This window comes from Amblyomma americanum, chromosome 2 (assembly GCF_052857255.1).
Source record: "Amblyomma americanum isolate KBUSLIRL-KWMA chromosome 2, ASM5285725v1, whole genome shotgun sequence".
Lineage (NCBI taxonomy): Eukaryota > Metazoa > Arthropoda > Arachnida > Ixodida > Ixodidae > Amblyomma > Amblyomma americanum.
Genome location: NC_135498.1, coordinates 35,509,506 through 35,530,371, shown reverse-complemented (window position 1 = coordinate 35,530,371; position 20,866 = coordinate 35,509,506). Strand labels below are relative to the sequence as shown.

The following is a 20,866-nucleotide window of genomic DNA, read 5'->3' as shown; positions in this document are numbered from 1 at the left end:
TTCCTGTGGCAGTTTTCGTGGAAGTTTTCACAGAAGTTATCCTGTGGTAGGCAAATGAAAAGTCCCTTACACAACTTTCACAGCAAAAAACCAGATTCTCAAAGCATGCTTTGTTGAGGAACCAAACGAAATATCAGGAAGCCTGCATGACAACATCGAAGTGAAACGAAAATCACCAGGCTCGTGCAAGCAATTTCTGTCGGCAGCAATGGCTGTTTCTGTTACTGTTTCTGCCGGCAGCAATGGCTATGCACACACTACGAGAGCAGGGCCAGGCTGCCTGGTGCAAAAAAGTGACCGCACCTCTTTGTCTCGGTGGTGATCCAGACGGTTTCGGCAGCACCTGGCGGTGGGGGCTGGGGCGGGATGACCTCAGGGTCCGGGGCGGGCGGCACCGCCTCCATGGCAGCAATGCGCGACTCGGGCAGGTCGAAGGCACCCACCGACCGCAGGGCTATTTGCTGCAGCGACAGGATCACCAGGTGGCTGTTGACGCCGTCCGTGCTGCACAGCCAGAGAAACTGGCCCCGCAGGCTGCCTGGGGTGGCTGGTGCCACGCTGTAGAAACAGCCGCACTTGACCTGCGAGGTTGGAAAAAAAAGAAAGTAAAAAGAAAATGCAAGTCAATCATCTGTGTCATTAATGAAACTTAAAACATTAGTGCATACGGACACAGGGCACACTTCTCTGTTTTGCTCTGCTATGTGAACAATTTTTGGTTGATCAGAATGAAATAGCAAACAAAACAAACAATTCGATGTAGCCGAAATTCATAACAGTAGACTCCCTTTAAGACGAACTTGGAGGGACCAGAAAATTTGTTCATCTAATGAGAAGTTCATTTTAACAGAAGTGTCAATAAAAGAGATATTTAAGCATGCTATTTGTGTCCATATGTATTTTACATGAAACCAATGAATAAAATAGCCTTTCAAAGAGAGGGTAATTTTAAATAGAGCACTTCCTGCATTATGCATGAAGTCAGCCATAAACAGAGCATAAAACAAGCTCCACTGTCCTACTTAAAAAATGGCACTAGTCTAGTTTTCTTTTTCACAGTTTCTTTTTTTTCTCACTGTATACCATAAATGATGCTATTTGTGTGCTTTTTTTCCTGACCTGTTTTCGGTCCTGCTCAGAGCATTTCGAAGGTGCCTAGCAGGGCAGCCATGGATCTCTCTTATCTCACTCCTTTGGCAGAACTTCTGTTAGCAAGTTCATAAAAGGCACACCTTTCTTTTCCCTATCCCTGTCTTTTTTATTATTGCTAGTCGCAGCTCAGGTGCTTCAGGTTTCGATGGTATGGCTAGCAACATCTTTTCCTTCAATAGTTATTTTATTAATAAATAGCCAATATCAAAAACAACACAAGCCCTTCCGTGCGCCGCAGGCAATGCGCGCAATGCCAATATCTCGCCATCTCTGCAGCATGATAAAGCATGTTGCAACGCCGCGTCAGCTGAAAACGTGGCCCCAGAGTTTTTAAGCCTTAAGTCAACAAACGGGTGCACTTTTTCCAAACGTGCAAGAGCAATGGGCAATGGGGGGCGCATGGGAGGCAATGTACTGCACGTGATGCGCGCGCAATGCCCAGATCTCTGCTCCAGTGCAGGCTTGATGGTACTCTGCCTTTTATACACTGGCAAGAAATCTTTCCCCACTGAAAGCACGCTACCGAAAGACAGCTTCCCCGCAGTTCAGCTTGAACGTGCATGGGGGGTGCAATTTCTTGCGTAGATGCGCTGTACTATACAGTCAAACCTGGATATATCAAATTCAACATACAATAAATTACAATAGATAAACTTCTCTCTAACCTAGAAGCGAGAATACTGTGCATTCACACTAGAGACACACTTATTGGTGTGACATGTCGCCTGCCGGCGTGCTGGCAGCGCACTGCTCGCTAGACTTTGCTAGGTCTAACCTGCTTCGCTACTGGAGTTGCTGCGGACAGAGCTTTGGAGCTATCCACTGTTTATCATAACTTGCCTAATCCTGTTACATGTGTACTATAAACAGAATAACCGCTCATTATTATTAATGTACAGCTAGTTTACTTAAAGCCTTCGGCAGCGAAGCACGCCACGCAAGGGCTGCCACAGGGCTTTAGACAGTAAGGTTGGATCCAGTGCATGACAGCCATGTGGCGTGGAAATGAGTACAGGAAACAAAAGGAGTTTCACAGTGCCAGCGCTGCCAGCAAGTGCCTAAAGCCGCGCAGACAATGTCTCCACGCACGAAAAGTGATCAAGAGTGCCGTTAGGAAAAGCACCACTTACAGCGGCACGGGTGAAATCGTAGTTTGGTATACAGCGCGCCTTTCCTATACTTTTACACTGGATTTTTCTTTCCTTAACAGCGCGCAGATGCCCCGCGAGCCCCCAAAGCTATAAACAGCTTTATGGACATTGAAGGGCACAAAGTGCAGATACTCATAAGCACATTCTAGGGAAACAGCAGTAACAGTGACCTCTGTGGGTGTAGAGGCTGGGTAGAGGGGCGTCAATCGGACGAGGAGAGGTAGCTTGCTAGACGGCCGCTTGTCCTGTTCTGGCACATCCCAAGCTGGCATGTTGTTGGGGTCTGTAAAACATGGCAAGAGGCATGATGAGTGCAACAACAGCGTCACCGAGATCCCCAGCACACAGGCACTCTGGAGCGAAAATTTTGCGAGTCCTCGACAATCACCTGCAAATAAATTTGGGTCCTTGGGCTTGTACAGTCAAAAAGCTACACCTTCAGCACATACGTCTGCACCACTAGCTGAGAACGGCACAGAGGAATTTCAATGACTACACATATACAGACCTCAGGGCAGCACTATCAACAAAAATGTTCTAGTATAAGGATCCCAAACAAAAGCTTTTCTCTTGCACGAGCTAGTAGTCTGAAAGAGGGGCGAAGCGGAAAGAAGAGAGGGCAACACACTCTTGATGCTGCCTATGACTTCATTGATTCTGCTGCCCGAGACGTAGCCCGGGATGTAGAGGTAACGTTTAATATTATTAATAACACACATTTTTAATCGGTTTTATGGTTTCATGGGGTTCAACGTACCAAAGCCACTCGGGCTATGAAGGACACCACAGTGGAGGGCTCCGGATAACTTCAGCCACCTGGGGATCTTAATGTGCACTGATAGCACACAGTACACGGACTTCTAGCATTTCGCTTTCATCGAAATTGCCTCCTTGGGCTAGCAGCCGAGCACCATAACCATTGAGCCACCACAGTGGCTACACATTTTAAAAAATTTTAATATATTTTTAGTGTGTAATTTTGAACACCTCGCCTGGTGCTGACAGTCCAATAATATTAACCAGTTATTCTGAATTAAGCAAATTCATATTAACGAGAGTAAACTGTACAGAAAACTGGAGGCTACCCCACCACTAATTGTTCCCTGACGTTCCTAATCTGACCTAGTGAAAAAATAACCCCTTCCTCTCGTCACATCATTGTATCATGTGGTGCTTTTTATAGCAGCGATAGAGATGCAATACATGTAGAAGAAATAACCCCGGACATTACTGGCATGGAGCTTGTGGACAAATTATGACTGGAAACTTTATTACCAGGGAGCTACCGTATATATTCACGCAATGAACCCACTTTTTCCCAGAAAAGTTGAGATTAGTTAGGGGGGGAGGGTTCATTATGCGGGAAAAAAAGTGTCGAGATTTCACACCACACCTCTGTCCGTCCTTCGGTCATCAACAAACGCACACAGTCAGACTTAGACGCGATCCTGCAATTTTGAGGTAGAAGGCCGCGCCAGCCAATCACGGCGAGATAACGCGAACATGCTTTATACCGGCCCTGAAGGTCAGGCGTATGTTTTTTACGCAAGCGACATTAAAAAAACACACAGGACGGTGACCAGTGTGTAATGAAACGTTAAAGCCTTAGCTTACAGCACGAACCTCTTGGTGCTCTGCCAAGTTCACCGCCCCCCCCCCCACCCCTACTCCTCTGGCAGGAGCCCTCCTTAAAAGGTAAACAAGTGGTGATGTTATCGGTGGCGGGCAGCATCTTGGCGCGCTGCTAAGGTCTGCACTGCACCCCCCTCCCCTCACCCTTCTGGCAGAAGCTCTCCTCAAAAGATGAACAAACAAGAACAAAAAAGTGGTGATGTTATCAGCGGCAGGCAGCCCCTTGGTGCGCTGCCAACAGCATGGAAACTGAGGAACCCACTAAAAAAAGCTAAAGGCTGGGAAAAAAAAGAAGTAAATTCTGGCGGACAAAAGTGGGGGACGGCTGGGTTCATTATGCGAGTATATACATTAATATGTTTGAAACCTCTACTGTAGTAGGTGGATTTCTATTTACACAGCACATCTTGCGATGAACACTGCCTTTGCTGGCAGCCACTTTCACATTATTAGCATTAATGAATTTTTCTACGCTGTGACCAAAAGTGCGTGACATAAACATTTCATTGTTGTACACATGCTCAATACATGCACCACACATTCAAAACAGCCAACACCATTGTCGCCGACTGCTGTCGTGCAAAAGGAGATTCAGCCTGTAACAAAATCAAACATTTGCTCCGAGACACACACAAAGCAGCATGAAGGAATGCTGGCAGTAAACAAACATGCCATTTGTACCTCATGGCATGACATTTGCGATCAACAGCAAAGACAGAAGGCAATGCTCTGCCTACCTAGAGCCAGCTTTGCTAGGCGCAGGTCTGTCGTCCAGTCCCGCTTTACAGCAGGGCTTGAGAGTTGAAAACTGACTTGTACTTTCTGGGACCTGCATTTTCAGGGTGATAATACAGAAAGCTTTAGCATGTTTACTTTGTTCTTGTGCGCTCACAGTTCCAGGATATGCAAGAGCACAGGCACCATCTCCACAAGACAATCCTAGATCTGCTAGACAATTAAGTTTGCACACAAAGGTGCATTACAAGCACCTGTTCTACTACAGTAAAAGATCGCTAATCGAACTTCAAAGGACCGGAAAAAAATATGAGTTATCTGAAAGCTTGAATTATCAAATGACCCAAAAAAACTAACAAGAATCGCTTGCACCACGGTAAATTCATTCGGTGCAAGACTAGGTAGGCAATGGTTACTGCCTTTTAAAGAGGCTTCACCGCATGAACAACGAACTGCTCAAGACGAGCACGCAGTTTCGGTGCACTGGATAAACCACGCAAACAGAAACGCTCAGCGGCACTGAAGACAAGCAGTGGGTGCTGAAATGTGGACAGAAAAGACTTGTGGCACCGATTAGCTGGCTGATGCGGGCTGGCACGAAGCTTAGAAAAGTGAAACCAAGATTATGCAGATTGAGTGTTCTTAGAAACATGGTCGTCCATTTGTCATCATGTCAGGCGTTGCACCTGTCACATGTGCGCAAGCTACTCTGCAGTATGAAATTCAGGTTTTCGTAGAGCTACTTCGACGATTGTTTGCCGTGCCAGCCATACTTCAACACGGCTTCCCTTCGGCAGCCCGTTTGAGTCAATCGGTGCGAGACCTGTAGTGTCCAAATTAGTGGCCATGGTGCCATAGAGTTACATGGGCCTTGGCCAGGACCATGCTGGCAGTCCAAATTATCCAGACTATTGAATTACAGGAGTCAAATTAATGAGCTTTCACTGTAATATACTCTGCAGCTGCCAAAACATTGCTAAAAAGCAGAGTCTATCAAATGCATATCAGCCCACCAAAACTGTTAACATGACAGCAAAACTGGCACAGGTTGGCAGTGATTAAAGATCAATACTGCCACCAAGATAAAGAAAACTGAGTAATGCACAATACAGGTAAAAGATCATGGCACTATTGGGCAGCAATGCATCCACAAAACGCAGTGTTGCCCCAGTAAGACCGACTATGTGAAGAAGGCATCAAATAGGAGTGCAGGCTCTAAAACTGAGGATAAAAAAAAAAAAAAAGTCCATCAATGAAAGGGTTGAAACCGAGCCATACTTTGACTTCTGAGGAAGAGCCAGTTGGAGGCAGCAGCTGTCGAGCAGGGTTATCTCTTCATCCTTCTGGCGCACGGCATCCTGAATACTGCGCGCCATGCTCTGCACGCTCTCCACCGAGACCTCCTGCAAAACCAACAGGAGGGGACATGAGAGAAAACATGACAGGACTCAGCCAGACAGAGAAATTGGCTTGTTATAAATTCTCTCTCAAACAAATTGCACCTGCGACTATTTAAAATGGTGCCTTCAGTTAATTCCAAAGTCATGCTCATAATCAAGCGCTGCGTTGTACATAGTATGCTTCACTCACAGAGTAGGGTCTCCTGAGGGATTTGACTAGCACGGCAATCCTGCTCACAACTTCCAGGTCGTGAACCAGGTCGGTCAGCTCATCATAGAGCACTTGCATGGAACCCGAGCCCTCTGCACAACAAAGGGAGAACTGTCATCAGAAAACTGCATGCATGGCCAGTGGTGTGAACAGAAATTTCGTTCTGGATCCAAGATGTGTTTGGACCAAAGAGGAACAGGAGAAAGAGATGATGAAACAGGGCTGTTTATAAAGGTTTCACATGTGAACGGCCAAACCTATCTGGGACCATGCAACGCTGTAACCAAAGTGACTCCCTGTAAATGCACGTCTGAATACAAATGAGTGTAAGTGAGATGTCAAATCTGAGTGCTTGTGAATCTGTGTGTGAATTGAGTAACTGCGCTCGAGTCCAACTGCATCCAAGGCCACATTAGTCTAAGTGATTGTCCAACTAACACACAGCGAGCCTTAGTGAGTTTGAGCAAGCTTGACTGAGTCCGAAGTCAGTCAACTTATGTCAGTCTTTATGTCGGCACCGCTGAATCGGTGAATAAATGTTAACCTGCTGGACCCTGCCAAACAGCAATCACACCCACCAGGGTTCCCGAGGGGCACGAGACGTCCTGCAGAGTTGCGTGCCCGCCCGGAGGAGGCGAGGAGGTTGCGAGTGGCCGGGGCTACGTCCTCTTGCACGTCCACGTCTTGCAGAGGCACCGCCCACTTGAGACTCAGCCGCTCCCTGCCCCCTTGGCCTCCTCCTTCCGACGGCCTGCATGCGCAGAGATTCCGTCACGACACGCACGCCAAGGCAGGTGCAGCACAGCAAGCTCCAGTTTCCGACAGATCAGCAAACTAAGGTTCAGCCTGAGCAGATGTCACTCAAAGTAGAATCAAAATACCGGTAAGAGCCTTTCATAACCTTAGCTGTTCCAAATCTATGGCCTCAACAACTGTGGCTCAAAAGCTGAGAGGAGATGCTTGTATATTGAAGCATTACATTTAGATTTATACAGAGAGAATGCATTTCTATGGGTTTTGATGATGTCCCTTGACACGAACAGCCCATTACCATTTTTTTAGCCTAGATATTCGATTAACTCTTTGCTGGTTCTGAGGGGTGCTATTTGATTATGTCAATAAATCTAAAGTACGTTTTCATACACTAGAAAGTTCCTCCTCAATGTAGTTTTGACCAGAAAACAATAACAGTCTTCAGAGATTGCTCAACAGATTTTCGAGTACCTGCCGACTTCCTCATTCGCACTGCTTCTCACTGAGTTCTCAGTAATGCTGCCTTTTGCTACAATGCACCATACAGCCAAGTGAGCGGTACTCAGGCAGAAAGCAATACTGTTCGCACATCTGACAACACAGCAGCTTTAACACAATATAGTTCCATAAAATCAAACATTACTATGCATACTGCACTAGTTCAGATACTTAACATGAGCATGTCGGCATGTCCACTGACACCATGATGCTATATTAACACATGAGAGACGCGACTACATACTCGAGAAAAAAAACCCATCACCTTTCTCCAGAAGACAGCAACAATGATAAATAAACCATGACCCCGCCCACATGAGCCACATCTAATCCCCAGCAAGCCTAATAACATTAGGATTGACCAGCAGATGTGTGCAGAAGTTTTTGGCAGTTATGTGTTGCAGCCATTGCTGTAAAAGTATAATAATGCTCACCTTGAGGTTACTGTGACGCATACAAGAAGGTCATTCAGCAGGAAAATGCGACGTGCTTTCGACTTGACAACGAGCCCGCTCTGGTCGACTTCCTGCAATGGACAGAAATCATGTACAAAAAACAAACAAAACAATTAAGATTTCTTGCTCATCCAAGCGTGTAATCACAAGAGACAAGTTGCAGAAACAACCGAGAAAATGAAACAACACTAACAAAACAGAAGCACACAAGTGTCGATTGGCACTTATAAAATAAAAGCCAGAGCAATCAAGTCAAATAGACTACTAACACTGAACAGAGGCAGCTTCAAACTAATAAGAGCGAGATAAGATTTTTAAATCACCGACATTTAGAAAGAAGCCCTAAATGCTCTACACAAACAACTTATCCATACAGTTCTTAAAAATTTCTGTAGGCATCATTTAAAACACATGAACGACACGGTAGGCTGTAAATTTTTGCAATAGGCTGTACCATCTACTTAACTGTGCATTAAAAGCTACCAACTCCTGCTCTGCAAGACCAAAATCCCAAGAAAAGGTGTTAATTAAGTTAATCAGTTCAGAACAAGTATTTATTTTTCGCAAATAATTAAGCTGCTTTTTAACAACTGGTTACTAAAAAATAGCGTGCATACATACTATGCTACTTGTATGGGCTCCTGGAACAATGCGTTCACTGTTTTTCAACAAAACTACCAGTGGAAGTTAAGGAACTTAGTGAAATCCTGTTCTACCTTTAGGTTTCTGCCACATCCTAACCATATCTGAGATGATTCACTCACCAGCTGAAGTACGTCATCTTGCCGCAGAAGGAAGTGATCTGTGCTGTCCACCGTTGAGGAAGCTGCTGCTAATGCCTGAGAGACAAGAATCACAGATAGTACATATTGGCCTCTAATGAACTCATCATAATACTCAGTCAGACCTTACTCAAAAACTAGCTGTCAAACAAACAGCACTGTTCCCACAAAGCTGCAGCTTTCTGGCAGTTCTTTTTGTAACAAGTGCCAAGAGAAAGAAATGCTCACACCGGATTGCAAAAGCATTCACTGTAATGAGTAAGCAAGTGCTGAAGTGTGCGGATATAGAAACCAATAAGTTGTGTCATTACGTTTTCCCACAGGGCAAATTCAAAGTACTTTCACATCACTGAAGTGCCATAGTGCAGTCATCCTGTATGAAAGAAGGTGTCAGAGCGAAGCTGTGCACATGCCAGAGACAAAATTTGCTTTCACACACTAAGTGCTCCGCTGTAAACTGAGCAGTTGCTTTCGCTTAAATATTTGTTTTCTTGTTCCTTTTTTTTTCACCACTGTGATGACCAGAGAGGTAACTAAAGATAAAACCAAATAAGGTTCTGCAATGGCTTGCGGTTTTCATTAACAGGTGTTCGTTTTACGCGTTTCTCACCAGTTGTACCCTGCCTCGATTTGTGACTAACGTTTAGTCTTACATTCTGCTTAGCTACTTTCTCTAGGGACTAGCCATACTATAATTACTCTTAAGTGCCAACTCCAAGGGCCCTTCCTGGGCGTACGCCTCCAGCGTCAGCGCTCTTGGCGTACGCCAGAACGGGCGTCGAAAAGGGACATGCATCTCCATGTTCCTGGCGCTGGCTCGCTTCCCCTCTCGAGCAGAGCTGACGGAGAGAATTTCACCCCATGAAGAGAAGGGGGTGGGGGCTCGATGAAAGGGCAACTTAAACCGCGAAGAAAAGTTCAGGGAACCTGAAAGAGCTTCCAGCCATGAAGAGAAGAGTCACGGAGAGCCCCACGATCTTCCCATTGTTATAAACCGGACCCCTCTTCTGACACGTACGCGAGAACCCGTGCGCTGACGCCGATATCTAGCACGGACAGATATCGGCACCTTGCCAAGGCTCGCTGGCGTCTTTTGCAGTGCGCATGCGTAGACCGGTTTTGGCGTACGCCAAGAGTGCCGACGCTGAGCGCGCACACCCAGGAAGCGCCCTTGGAGTTGGCGCTTTAGCAGATTGATTCACCATACAGCCAGTCACCATTAATTGAATTTCGGCACCTTTTGAGAAGCCGTGAGTCTGGACACTCTTTTTTACACGAATACTAGTCAGAACGGGCAAAAGCCAGGACAGCCAGAACGGGACAAAAACCTGGCACCTTCGTGAAAGCCGTTCGGGTTCCTCGAGGATAAAAACACTTAGAATCCCTCTACTACAGAAACAGAGGTTTGGTTAAGCACACCCCAACCACCGCTCCTGCACAGCCAGAGCCTAGACCTGCAGCAAGCATACTGCTGCCCAGAGATGACCATGATGTCTACCTTCAGCGAGAACTTGGATCCCAGTGAGCCCAACACCTGGAGCACGGCGTGATGCTGCTCGGCAGCACGCTTCCGCTCGTTCAGTGCCTCTGCTAGCTGCTCCAGCTGGGTGAGGGCCAGCTGCAGGTACATCCGGTCATCGTGGCCCTTCGGTGTCTGCTTTAACAGGTCCTGCACGAAGAGCACACAGTGGTGCTTCAACTAAGTCCGTGGTAGAGCGGGGATCACCATCCCCTAAATTGCTCGTACTTCAAAAGCCCAAAAGAACAGACGTGACCTCCTCTGCTGGCATTTCCCCCTTTTTTTCTTTCTCTTCAAGGTCCTAGACCATTCCAAATCATATCTTGCGACACTCATCAATACTAGTTCCATTTTCACGAGACAGGCATTCACACTCACTGCTGTCCACCAGGTTAGGTTAGGTTAGGTTAGGTTAGGTTAGGTTAGGTTAGGCTAGGCTAGGTTAGGTTTAGGTTAAGGTTAGGTTAGGCTAGGTTAGGTTCGCACTCACCAGCGCCCCGTTAAAATCGTATGTAAATCTATATAAATTGCCAGTATACACCAGTATTTGCACGACTTTTAAACCACATTCACCGGCATTCACTCACACGCTCATTTCCACTAACAATGACCAGCATTTATGTTCACATCCGTTCAAGAGTTCTGACCCACACTTCCATGAGGAAACAAGTGCAAGAAAGCATAAGAGAGGAATTGCTGTATATACTCGCTCACGTAATGAACCCATGCGCATAATGAACCTGCCCCCCCCCCCCCCCCCCCCCCCCCCCCCCCCCCAACACTTTTGTCGCCCAGAATTTGGTTTCATTTTTTTTAGCATTTAGCTTCTTGTAGCGGGTTCCACAGTTGTCCCTAGCTCACACCTTGGCAGCGTGCCAAGATGCTGCCCGCCAAATACTGCCTGTCAATAACATCACCACTTGTTTATCTTTTGAGAGGAGCTCCTGGGGGGGGTGGGGGGGTGGGGGGGGGTAGGTGTGGCACGCTGGGTGAACTTGGCAGAGTGCCAAGACATTGTGTGCTCTAAGCTAAGGCTTAAACATTTGCATTACACATTCGTAACTGTCCCGTGTATTTTTTAATCTTAAAAAACGCGCACCTGACCTTCAGGGCTGGTGCTGTTCAGCAAAATAACTTATCTCCCCGTGTTTGGATGACGGAAGGACAGACAGAGGTATGATATGGAATTTCAACCCCCCCAAAAATATCTGCTGAAACTTTTTTCCTGCGTAATGAACCCTCTCCCCAAACTGATGCCAACTGTTCTGGAAAAAAAGTGGGTTTATTATGCAAGTATACATGGTAATTAGCCAGGCCAGTTGGTAGGTGACGAAATTAGCAGCATAACATACAGAACAAAGAAGGAAGAAAAAAAAAAAGGAAGACAAACGCCAGCACTGATGTATGCCTTCCTTCTTTTATGTCCTGTCTGTTGCTCTGCTAGAAAGCATAAGAGCGTATGCCAAACCAATGCAACTGCCTCAAAAAAGTTAGTCTACCCATTTCATCAAGACATTTGTCCCATGCAGAATTGAGCAAGGACACTGAAGAAGCATTAAAACTTGGAAAAACAGCAAAGCGAAGGCCCCACCTGAAGGAGCAAGATGAACTGAGGAAACCTCTGCACAGGCTTCACCATTAGTCCAAAGAAAGATAGCCGGTCAGGACTGTAGATCTGCTTGATCTGCCATGGAGTAAAAAAAAAAAAGAAAGGAAGACAACAAGCATTTGTATCACTGATTTGCTTTTTCTGTAAATGAACAAGCACCTCTTTGCTACACTTCTTGACAGCGATACAAACTCCTGCCCAAATCCAGTTCGTAGGGCAAGGTTACTACTATTACATTATTGCATACAGCAATAATAAATAGCTACATTTTATTTGATGCATAGATAAATGAATATCATTTGAGACACACGTCAGCTGAAGCAAAAACCGAAATTTGCAGGGGCTACCATCTCCAAAGAAAACAACGTTGAGACATGACCTCGTAGCAAATCCTCAACAACCCTCTATAATGAAAAGGGACTTTCGATTTGGTCAGGGATACTTGACTGGTTTGCTTTGGTTTTAGCGACAAAAAGCTGATAAACTTCACACTGCACTATGATGGGACATATTTAAAATACAACAAAACGCTTGGCCCTTACGGACACAGCTAAAGCAGTGAACCATGCAATTATCATTGACCAACTTCCTTGGACCAAAAACTTGTGCATTCATTTTAAAAAATCACCTCTCAGAACAATGAAAAACACATGCATAGGCATGCTCCTTTTGTAAAGCTATGCCTTGCAGTGTCTTAAACTGCAAAGGCACAAGTTTCCACACTTCATAACGGCTTGGCACATGGAACCTGATCTCTTCTTAGGAGAACCAGAGATGCCGAAATACTGTACAAGCCCAAAACTTGTAACACATAGGATGTGTGAATAACATGTCCAAGTGTGTTGGAGATCATTATGAGAGCACAGCCTCCACAATGCATTCTCATTTAGGAACAATAAAGAAATGAAAATGTGCATGGACGAGAAGACGTTGCTACATGGATGCAAAAGCAGGAAAAAAAAAGTGAACCTCGTGCACAGGTGCTGATAACTGTTGCGGCAGACAAAAATGTAATGAGCAAAAATAATCACACAGAGATAGCTCATAATGCAAAAACAATAAAAACATTTGTATGTTTAAAACAGAACATGTACTTGATGCTCATACAATGTTTACACCCAGGAAATAAACAAATAAATATTAATTTATACAACTTGGCAAAAAGAAAGCAGAAGAAAATAACTAGTTTTGTGCCGATCTTTCTATTTCTCTAGATGAAGGGCCCTAAAACATTTTTGCACCATGGCAAATAACCCACCCAGGTGATCAATATCTGAGCCACATGCTGTATTTACCTGATTGAAACACGACCGCACGAGGGTCAACTTTGCGGGCTTGAAATGGGGAAAAAAAAAAGAAAAACACGACTGCAACGCGAGAGTCGATTTTTATGGGCGAGTAAAGGAAAACAAAAAGAACAGGAATGTGAGGAAAGATGTCGCGGCATACAGAAAGATTAGTACTACAAGTTTACAAATAAAAGTACCTCAGCAGATAGCCTTCACGCGACCGTTTCAAGAGAGCCGTTCAGAAGACGATCAGATAAGACCGATACAAGATAAATATGGTGTCCTGCAGCATCGCTACTGCATAAACGCCTTGTTGTAAAAATGAAATTTCTCCCAGTTGCTCATCCGAGCGGCAAGCCATGCCTCCCAAATGTCGGTGGCCGTTCTCAGCAACATTTAAACGAGCCATCATCTTGCGCAGAGCCGTCGGAAAATTGCACAAGCTCAATGTTGCCGAAAAGTGTGCAAGATAGCAACATTGAGGAAAGTAGCAAGAGCGCCTTTCCGCGTGCAATAGACACCCCAAGCTTTAAAGGGACACTGAAGACAACGCTATCAAATTCTTTTTGTTAGTAAAAGCCGACAGTTCGGAAATTCGTGGCTCTTTTGCTGCTTGTCCGGCAGTGAAAGGTGCTAAGAAATTTGGATTCCAAGTTGCAAAACTTTACGATGCCTTCAAGTCATGCTTACTCTGTTGTGTTTCCTCAGAATGATGTGTTGAATCCGCGCCCTGTACACAAGCATGCCATCTCTGGTGAGGAGTTCCAGTTTCCAGTTGCGAGTAAATAGGGCATAAAGTGCTTTTGCCTCCGCGTGAATATTGCATTATATAACACGAGGTGTGACTTTACACTTCTGTTTTTGGTAAAAATACTCATATTACATCCAAGCAAACATGGTACAAATGTCCTCTACACGGCAATCTGCAAGTCTGCTCTGAAATACGCCCACTGTTTCCCACAATGTGCAGTTCTATGCTCCTATCATGCAACAGCACACAGATGGCAGCTACTAGCCGGATTCCTCTAGTATCGTGAGCAGCAGGTGCCAATGAGGGTAAAGCAGCCTAAAAAGCAAGCGGAGAAAACGTGGCAGACAGCACGCCTTTGCAATGTCAGGCATATGAGCAAAAAATAAAGGAAAATATAAAGCGCAGTCCCTGGACAGACAACCCCAGGCATCTCGCAGTGCCACCGCACGCGTGTAACTTCTACCACAGTAAGAGCAACGAAAAGTGTCGAAAACCTTTAAAGTGCTGACGGCATTCTTTTATAATTTACAAGTTTGCTAATACAAATTGCTTTTGAAAAATTCTCAATGCCGGTGATTCCAAGTGGTGCCCTTCCATAATTAAAACACTGTGCAACTCTGATAAAAGGTGTCTTGGGGCCCTTTTCGGAACATGCAAATGACACGGCAATTAAGAAGGGATGAAGCTACACTACAGAGAGATTCAAAAGAAGCGACGCCAATGAGATAATAAAAATTTCACTACAGCCAGAATACTACAACAACCAGTTAAAAAAATCAGCACATTCAGAAAATGGAGATAAAACATAAAGACAGCACCACGACGCGAAAGCCAGCACAGCAGGAAAGCGAGTGGTCTCAGGGGGGACACATTTCAGCATGAGCTGTCCCTGTATGTGGTATGCTGATGCATGAAACAACTCAAGATAACAGTGGGTGCCAAACAAAACGAGGAACAGTGAAAAACCAAAACTGAAAACAAGCAACAAGAAAAGTAAGTATGAACTGAAGGATGACAGGATGTGCCTTGAGGGTCAGCCAGGGCGTGTCTGGTGGAGAAGGTTTGGAGAACGACTCCGCAGGCCACACGTATGGCACACATGACAGTGCAGTAGACGGGGCATTCGAGTGCATTGCAGGACGGGAAAATGGAGGAGCGATGCATCTCCTCCAATGTTTGCTGCATTCTCTCGTTCGTATTTTTTTTCTTCCCAACACACTCCTCACCTTGCAAGGATCCCTTCCCGAGCCCGATCCTTCTTCTGAAGGCGGCGGGGCACGCGACTGAGAGCATCACAAACGAAAACGAGAGAGAGAGACGGTACACAGGGGACATCTCTCTTACACTCAAGCAAAGTGGGCAATGGACAAAAGCGCAGCAAAACCTGCAACCACAACACAACCACCAATGAACATTTAGACGCTACGCTGGTTACAGCAGCTGGTACCAAATAAAGTGGCATCTCAGTTCACGCTGTATCATTCTGCATTGCAAAAGGTCAAGGAATGATGCCTCACTGCTGCAAAGGGCATTCACATAGGTTGCGAAAATTTCTACAAGTATCACGTTCCACTGAAAGTGGCACGACCAGTGCAGCCTTCCATCACATATTTGCTGAGCCTGCATATGTTTTTAAGGGAGTTACTGTGAGCCCCTCTTCAACCAGTTGGCAGTAGCAACGCAGACACAGTTCTATTCAACAGGGCTAATTTAAGAGTGTCTGCGCTAAGCGAAAAGGTAGATGCTAGGGCATTCTGAAATTAACTTGCGGCAGGCTCCTGCTCTCTTCTTCACGCCTCCAAACAGCTGGCGTGCATACAGAGTCGCATCATCAAAGACAGCTTTTACGCCATCCATATAAAAATGGAGCAATGACTTTCAGTGACCATGCAAACTAGTAATGTGGCATAAATTAGCAACATGTGGCTAACCAGCACAGACATTGCACAGGCCCGCAAGACTTGTAGTATTCAGCTGATAAGTTGGGACACCTAAGAAAAAAAAAAAGCACTGTTTCCGTCTTCTGCACCAAAAGAAAGACCTAATAAGCTTTAAAGATATTTTTTTCCATACCATGCTACTGGAACTGCAATGCAGTGACACAAGAATACCACACCTGGTAAAAAGAAGTTTAAAATGTATGCATTACATGTGAATCAATAACATTATCAGAGAACCTGAACATTCCAGCACAATTGCCATCTCCTTGGTCAACAGGCAAAGAGCCTGGAGGTGCACTGCATCTGTGCAAGAACACCAACTCAACAGACATTACAAGAAAATCTTCAGCACAGCCACAAAGCACCATAAAAATGTGTCTAACAGTGCACATAAAAAAAGAAAAAAGAAAAGCCTCACATACCTTGAGAAACTCTGCAAAGGCAGATTTGCTTTTAGCTGCCTGCTTTGCCGTTTCCATGGCTAAGCTGAAGTTGTTGATGAAGTCACTGTAGATGTCCAGTACGATGGGCTTTGAGAACTGAAAGAACCCAGATAGTACACAGAGAAAGAACAATGCTGTCAGCAACAGGAGCACTCTTGGTATATCTCACCAAAGCTTATAGGTTGAAAAAAAGTCAAGATTCAAAGTCAAGGAAAAAGCAAGATTCAGCAACAGCTGTTAAGTTATTTATATTTTACGATATGTTGAGGTAGAGCATATGGCAAAGACTTCACATCTGTATTGTTCTGGAGAGCACTTTTTAGTTTTCCACATATATAGTACTCGTTTTTCAACTAGCTCTTCAGTTCACCACACTAGACAGGTGGCGCCATCGATTACCCTCTCCTTGGGCGATGCTTTTCATAGCAACTGCTGCAGATGGACTGTGCTACTTTCTTCCGCTTTTGTCATACTCTCCCTCCTCCTTCCATAGTAACCACCCTCCAGTTATGCATTCCTACACTCCCGTCACACCCTCCTCCTTCCAGAAAACTACCTTCCGGGTGGTTCTTGTGGCAATCACCCTCCACTTGTGCCTCTTGCCATACCTTCCTCCTTCCTTGGTAACCACCCTCCAGTTTATTTATTTATCACAATACCCACAGCGCCTGTGGGCATTGCAGCGGCGGCATTACAGTTCCACTTTCCTATGCCCTAACCATGCCTTCTTCCTTCCATGGTAACCACCCTATGGTTGGCAATTCCTCCGCTCTCACCACATCCACCTGCTTTCACGGTAGCCACCTTGCAGATGGTTACCATGGCGGCCACCCACCGGTTGCGCCTTTTTACGCTCTTGTCATATGCTCTTCCTTCCATGGTAACCACCGTCCTAGTGGTCTTCATGGCAACACACCCACCGGTTACGCCGACTGCTACTATACTACTATGACGCGAAACCAAGGAACAGGCACTTAACTGCTGCTACTGTAATATTTTGCCTATTTGGCATCCGCTCCACCCAGAGAAATCTTAGAGAACAGGGGACTGCCATAGCATAGTTGGCTGCTACCATCGCTATTAGAAAATACAGACTAGAGAAACATGAATACAGCGCTGTCGCAACCAACTGACATTAATGCATATAGCTGCATAACTCTAAGTGCTTTTGAATGATATACACCTACTGACTGGTATGTTATAGTTCTTACAACAGATACCACACAAATTTCGGAAAAACTAGCCAAGCAGACATTAAATAGCCGAATCAATCCCCTGGCAAAAAAGTGCCATTTCATGCAAAGGGCTGCGCACAGTAGGTGCACTATCTAAAAAAGAATGCTGGCAATGCAAGGTGGAGGAGAAAGGGGTGGGAAAGAGCGAGATGTGGCGCTCACCGAAGCAAGAAAGACCTCGCCGATGCGCTCCTGCTGGTCCCACTCGCAGACGCACTGCGTGAGAGCGATGCCAAAGAGCGTGTGGCACTGCAGGATCTCCTCCAGCCGGAAGAACATGGTGTCCACTTTTCGCTGGCTCACCAGCGGAGGCTGGCTGGCCATTAGCGGACGCTTGAAGTCCTGCAGTTGCAAGTCAGGCCAGTGATATCACCACCTCTGCCAATTTATTGCGTATGGAACATACTCCTATGCTCATGAATGGGATGCTGTGCCAAGTCAAAGCACGGCATAGTCCCGGGCAAGCCAAATGGTGGCAAAGTTCAGGAGTGTACTCACAAGTATGAGCCTCTGAAGAGATCCGACGTAGGAGTTTTCACTTTCAACAATGTTATTTACAATGAGTCGCCTCTTGATCTGGAAGTCAAGAATAACATGGATATTGTAAGCATACGTGTGGTGGTAAGCAAACAGGAGAAACACACATACGAGATTTAAAAAAGGAAATTAAAGGTCAGAGGAGGCACTTGCCTGCTCAGGCGTGAGGCCAGGAGGCACGGCGGGTAGCGTCAGTGGTGGTCTCTGCTTTTTGGGAGCTTTCACATCACCGTAACCTTCGTCCTCTGCGAAGACGAACACAAGCATTAAACACCAACTGGTGATAACTGCAGGATTCTCTCTGCAGGAACACTTAGGAATGACAAATCAAATGCTGGCATCAGTGAGAGACTGGCAAAGCAGCAAGACCCAAGATGCAATGACCACAGGAAAGGAACCTACATCACTCGACCACTGGAAATTCGCCTCAACCGTTACCGAAACCCCTACAGTGCACTGCACATTTTGTTGCCTTCATGCACAACACAAAATACAACGTGGAAATAGCTTTGGTTTATGATCACTAAAATTCAGCTTACCTGTACTTCGTTTATTTTAACAAATCTAAAGCAACTGAAGAGGTAAATTCAAGCAATGCATTTAGGGAAAGATCAGGAGGCCATGTTTTGATGGAGGTGAAATGCAAAAGGCACCCATATGCTGTGCCTCCACTATGGCACCCTTTTCCCTCTTTCTTCTTCCACTCCCACCTTCCTCCCTTCCCTAACAGCATGGCAGGTTTCCTCCAAAAAATGAGACAGTTACTGAGCCATTTCCTTTCCTAAAAAAAATCACTAATAATACTAGAAATCTGAATTTCCTGCTTTTTTGTGTAAAGCCACACCCAGATAAGGGAACTTTCTCAGTTAAAAGCAGCTAACAGTGTGACATTCATAGGGTGCTGTATGACCCGAATGAGGCCAGGTTTCACTAGCCAATATTCAAAAGCACTTCAAAAGCACAAGACAATAACTACATGGCTGCAACAGTACACCACCAATTACTGGCTGTCAATTTTTTTTCAAGCCATGGCCATTGCACCATTAAGTTTGAACCAACAACACCCCTCAGATGTTTTTGTTAACTCTAACACAAATGAGCGGCCCTGCATGAAGCCAACGGTGGTTGCCCCCATACCGAGTAGTTGAGCCAAGTACAAAGAGTGCAGTGGCAGCGAAGTATGGCCTTGCTAGGAGCCCACTATTAACAACTGCGGGGCAAAAATAAATCAAGTTGTTGAAGGTTAGAAATTTGCTTTTTGTACGCCCTCCTTACAAAAATAAGTCGCAATTCTATCTTCAATAGCTTACTGTCAGATTCCTCCCAGATCAGGGAATCACTGAATGCTCATACAAACCAAAATGACCAGTCTCAACGCATTTCAATTAAAATGAGTCAACAGCAGTCAAATTGACACAGAAATAATTAAGTACACTGAATCGAAACCATGCCACTATATTCAAACAAGGAGAATTACTATGCTGCAGATGATTGCCTGGTTTGAAAATGCTAACGCTTACCTGACAACTGGCGGCTTCCCATGCGGCTCCCCAACTTGTCAGAATCGAAATCTTTCCGCCGGGTGGAGAAGAAGCGTGTGAAGCTGCTGGTCAGCTGCGCAAGATCGAATGACAAGAAACAATTTTTTTCCGAAGGGCTCAACAAAGTCACCCTGGATGCGAATGACTACACACAAAATTATGCTGCCAACCACATGTCACAAGACCACATTTATATGATAGATGTCATGGACTGGACACCCCCCTTCATTATCTAACAATAATTGAAGTGCTTCAAAAATAAGTTGTCAGCCCCTTTATTGCCAGTACTATAAAAAACCACTGTTAGACAGTAAACAAATGCTCGCATAATAATGCTACACGGGCTGCGTTGACATAGGAGTATCTCAGCACAATAAAGAAATTTCAAAATAAAAAGACCATGAAATTTTTGTGCTACTTATGCTGCAATGAAAATTCAAACGCTGCAAAAAAAAAATTCCTCTTTGGGTGCTTTCCTGAATTAGTGCGACATGTTTATTTCCTAAACCCTGATAAATGAGTGGGCCTTTTTCGTGCCCTAAAGTTTGCGTGGGCCGGGCAGGAAAGGGATAAATAAGGAATACAAATGTTACAATTGAAGGCAACATATTATGGCATGGTCATCCAGAAAAACTCTTAGAATGCAATGCAAAATGAAAAATTTCTTGAACAAATCGCAAACCACAAAACAATGAACTCCTGATAGGCTACGCCACCTGTCATTAAAAAACAATTAAAAGAAAGAAACGCAGAAACAGGCCCCAGAAAAATTCTAGAAGATAGCTACAAAGCTTCAGGTTAGAACCACAATGTCCACTGTCTTCCTACCAATCTGATGTACTTACATCGGAATCCTTCCGTTTTTTTCCTGGCTTGCTCGTGCTGCCCAACCGTGAGCCTCGCCGCACTCGGCCTGTTATGTCACCCTCCTCCGAGCTCTCCGAATGGTCGAGGCCAAGTTCCGAACCAGCCGCACTGTAGCCGTCTTCGCAGGTGATGGTGTCTCGCCGGTAGATGTCCACTTCCTCATAGATGTTGTCCTCGGGACGCATCCCTGCATCTGGTGGGATCCAGCCTCCCTCTTTAGAAACTACACTGCTGACTCTCTCGGGCCAGCAAAGTGGGTGCAAGATATGCACAATGTCAACAAATGCTAAGCCACCACCCTTCTTTTTCTAAGCCACTGCCACAAGTGAAGGTGCAGGCTATTTTCCAACAGTCCACTGATTTTGT

The 20,866-nt window shown here is 45.3% G+C and overlaps 1 protein-coding gene across 7 annotated transcripts in view; it reads right to left on the bottom strand.

Annotated features, from left to right (window-relative positions):
* The window catches only part of LOC144120988 (rho guanine nucleotide exchange factor 10-like protein), a 51,050-nt gene that overhangs the window by 17,706 nt on the left and 12,478 nt on the right, over window positions 1-20,866 (bottom strand). For 4 of the 7 annotated variants that reach the window (XM_077653851.1, XM_077653856.1, XM_077653854.1 and 1 more), the window contains 17 exons: window positions 20,479-20,693; window positions 19,613-19,706; window positions 18,246-18,337; window positions 18,054-18,131; window positions 17,718-17,897; window positions 16,300-16,416; window positions 15,164-15,220; window positions 11,880-11,972; window positions 10,268-10,438; window positions 8,752-8,826; window positions 7,967-8,058; window positions 6,860-7,032; window positions 6,261-6,373; window positions 5,949-6,073; window positions 4,673-4,764; window positions 2,474-2,586; window positions 304-581 (listed from right to left, as the gene is read on the bottom strand). In XM_077653851.1, coding sequence (XP_077509977.1) covers window positions 304-581; window positions 2,474-2,586; window positions 4,673-4,764; window positions 5,949-6,073; window positions 6,261-6,373; window positions 6,860-7,032; window positions 7,967-8,058; window positions 8,752-8,826; window positions 10,268-10,438; window positions 11,880-11,972; window positions 15,164-15,220; window positions 16,300-16,416; window positions 17,718-17,897; window positions 18,054-18,131; window positions 18,246-18,337; window positions 19,613-19,706; window positions 20,479-20,693 — 2,158 coding nt within the window. The remainder of the gene's footprint in view (window positions 1-303; window positions 582-2,473; window positions 2,587-4,672; window positions 4,765-5,948; window positions 6,074-6,260; window positions 6,374-6,859; window positions 7,033-7,966; window positions 8,059-8,751; window positions 8,827-10,267; window positions 10,439-11,879; window positions 11,973-15,163; window positions 15,221-16,299; window positions 16,417-17,717; window positions 17,898-18,053; window positions 18,132-18,245; window positions 18,338-19,612; window positions 19,707-20,478; window positions 20,694-20,866) is intronic. The other 3 variants (XM_077653852.1, XM_077653855.1, XM_077653857.1) reach the window with 1 other exon arrangement.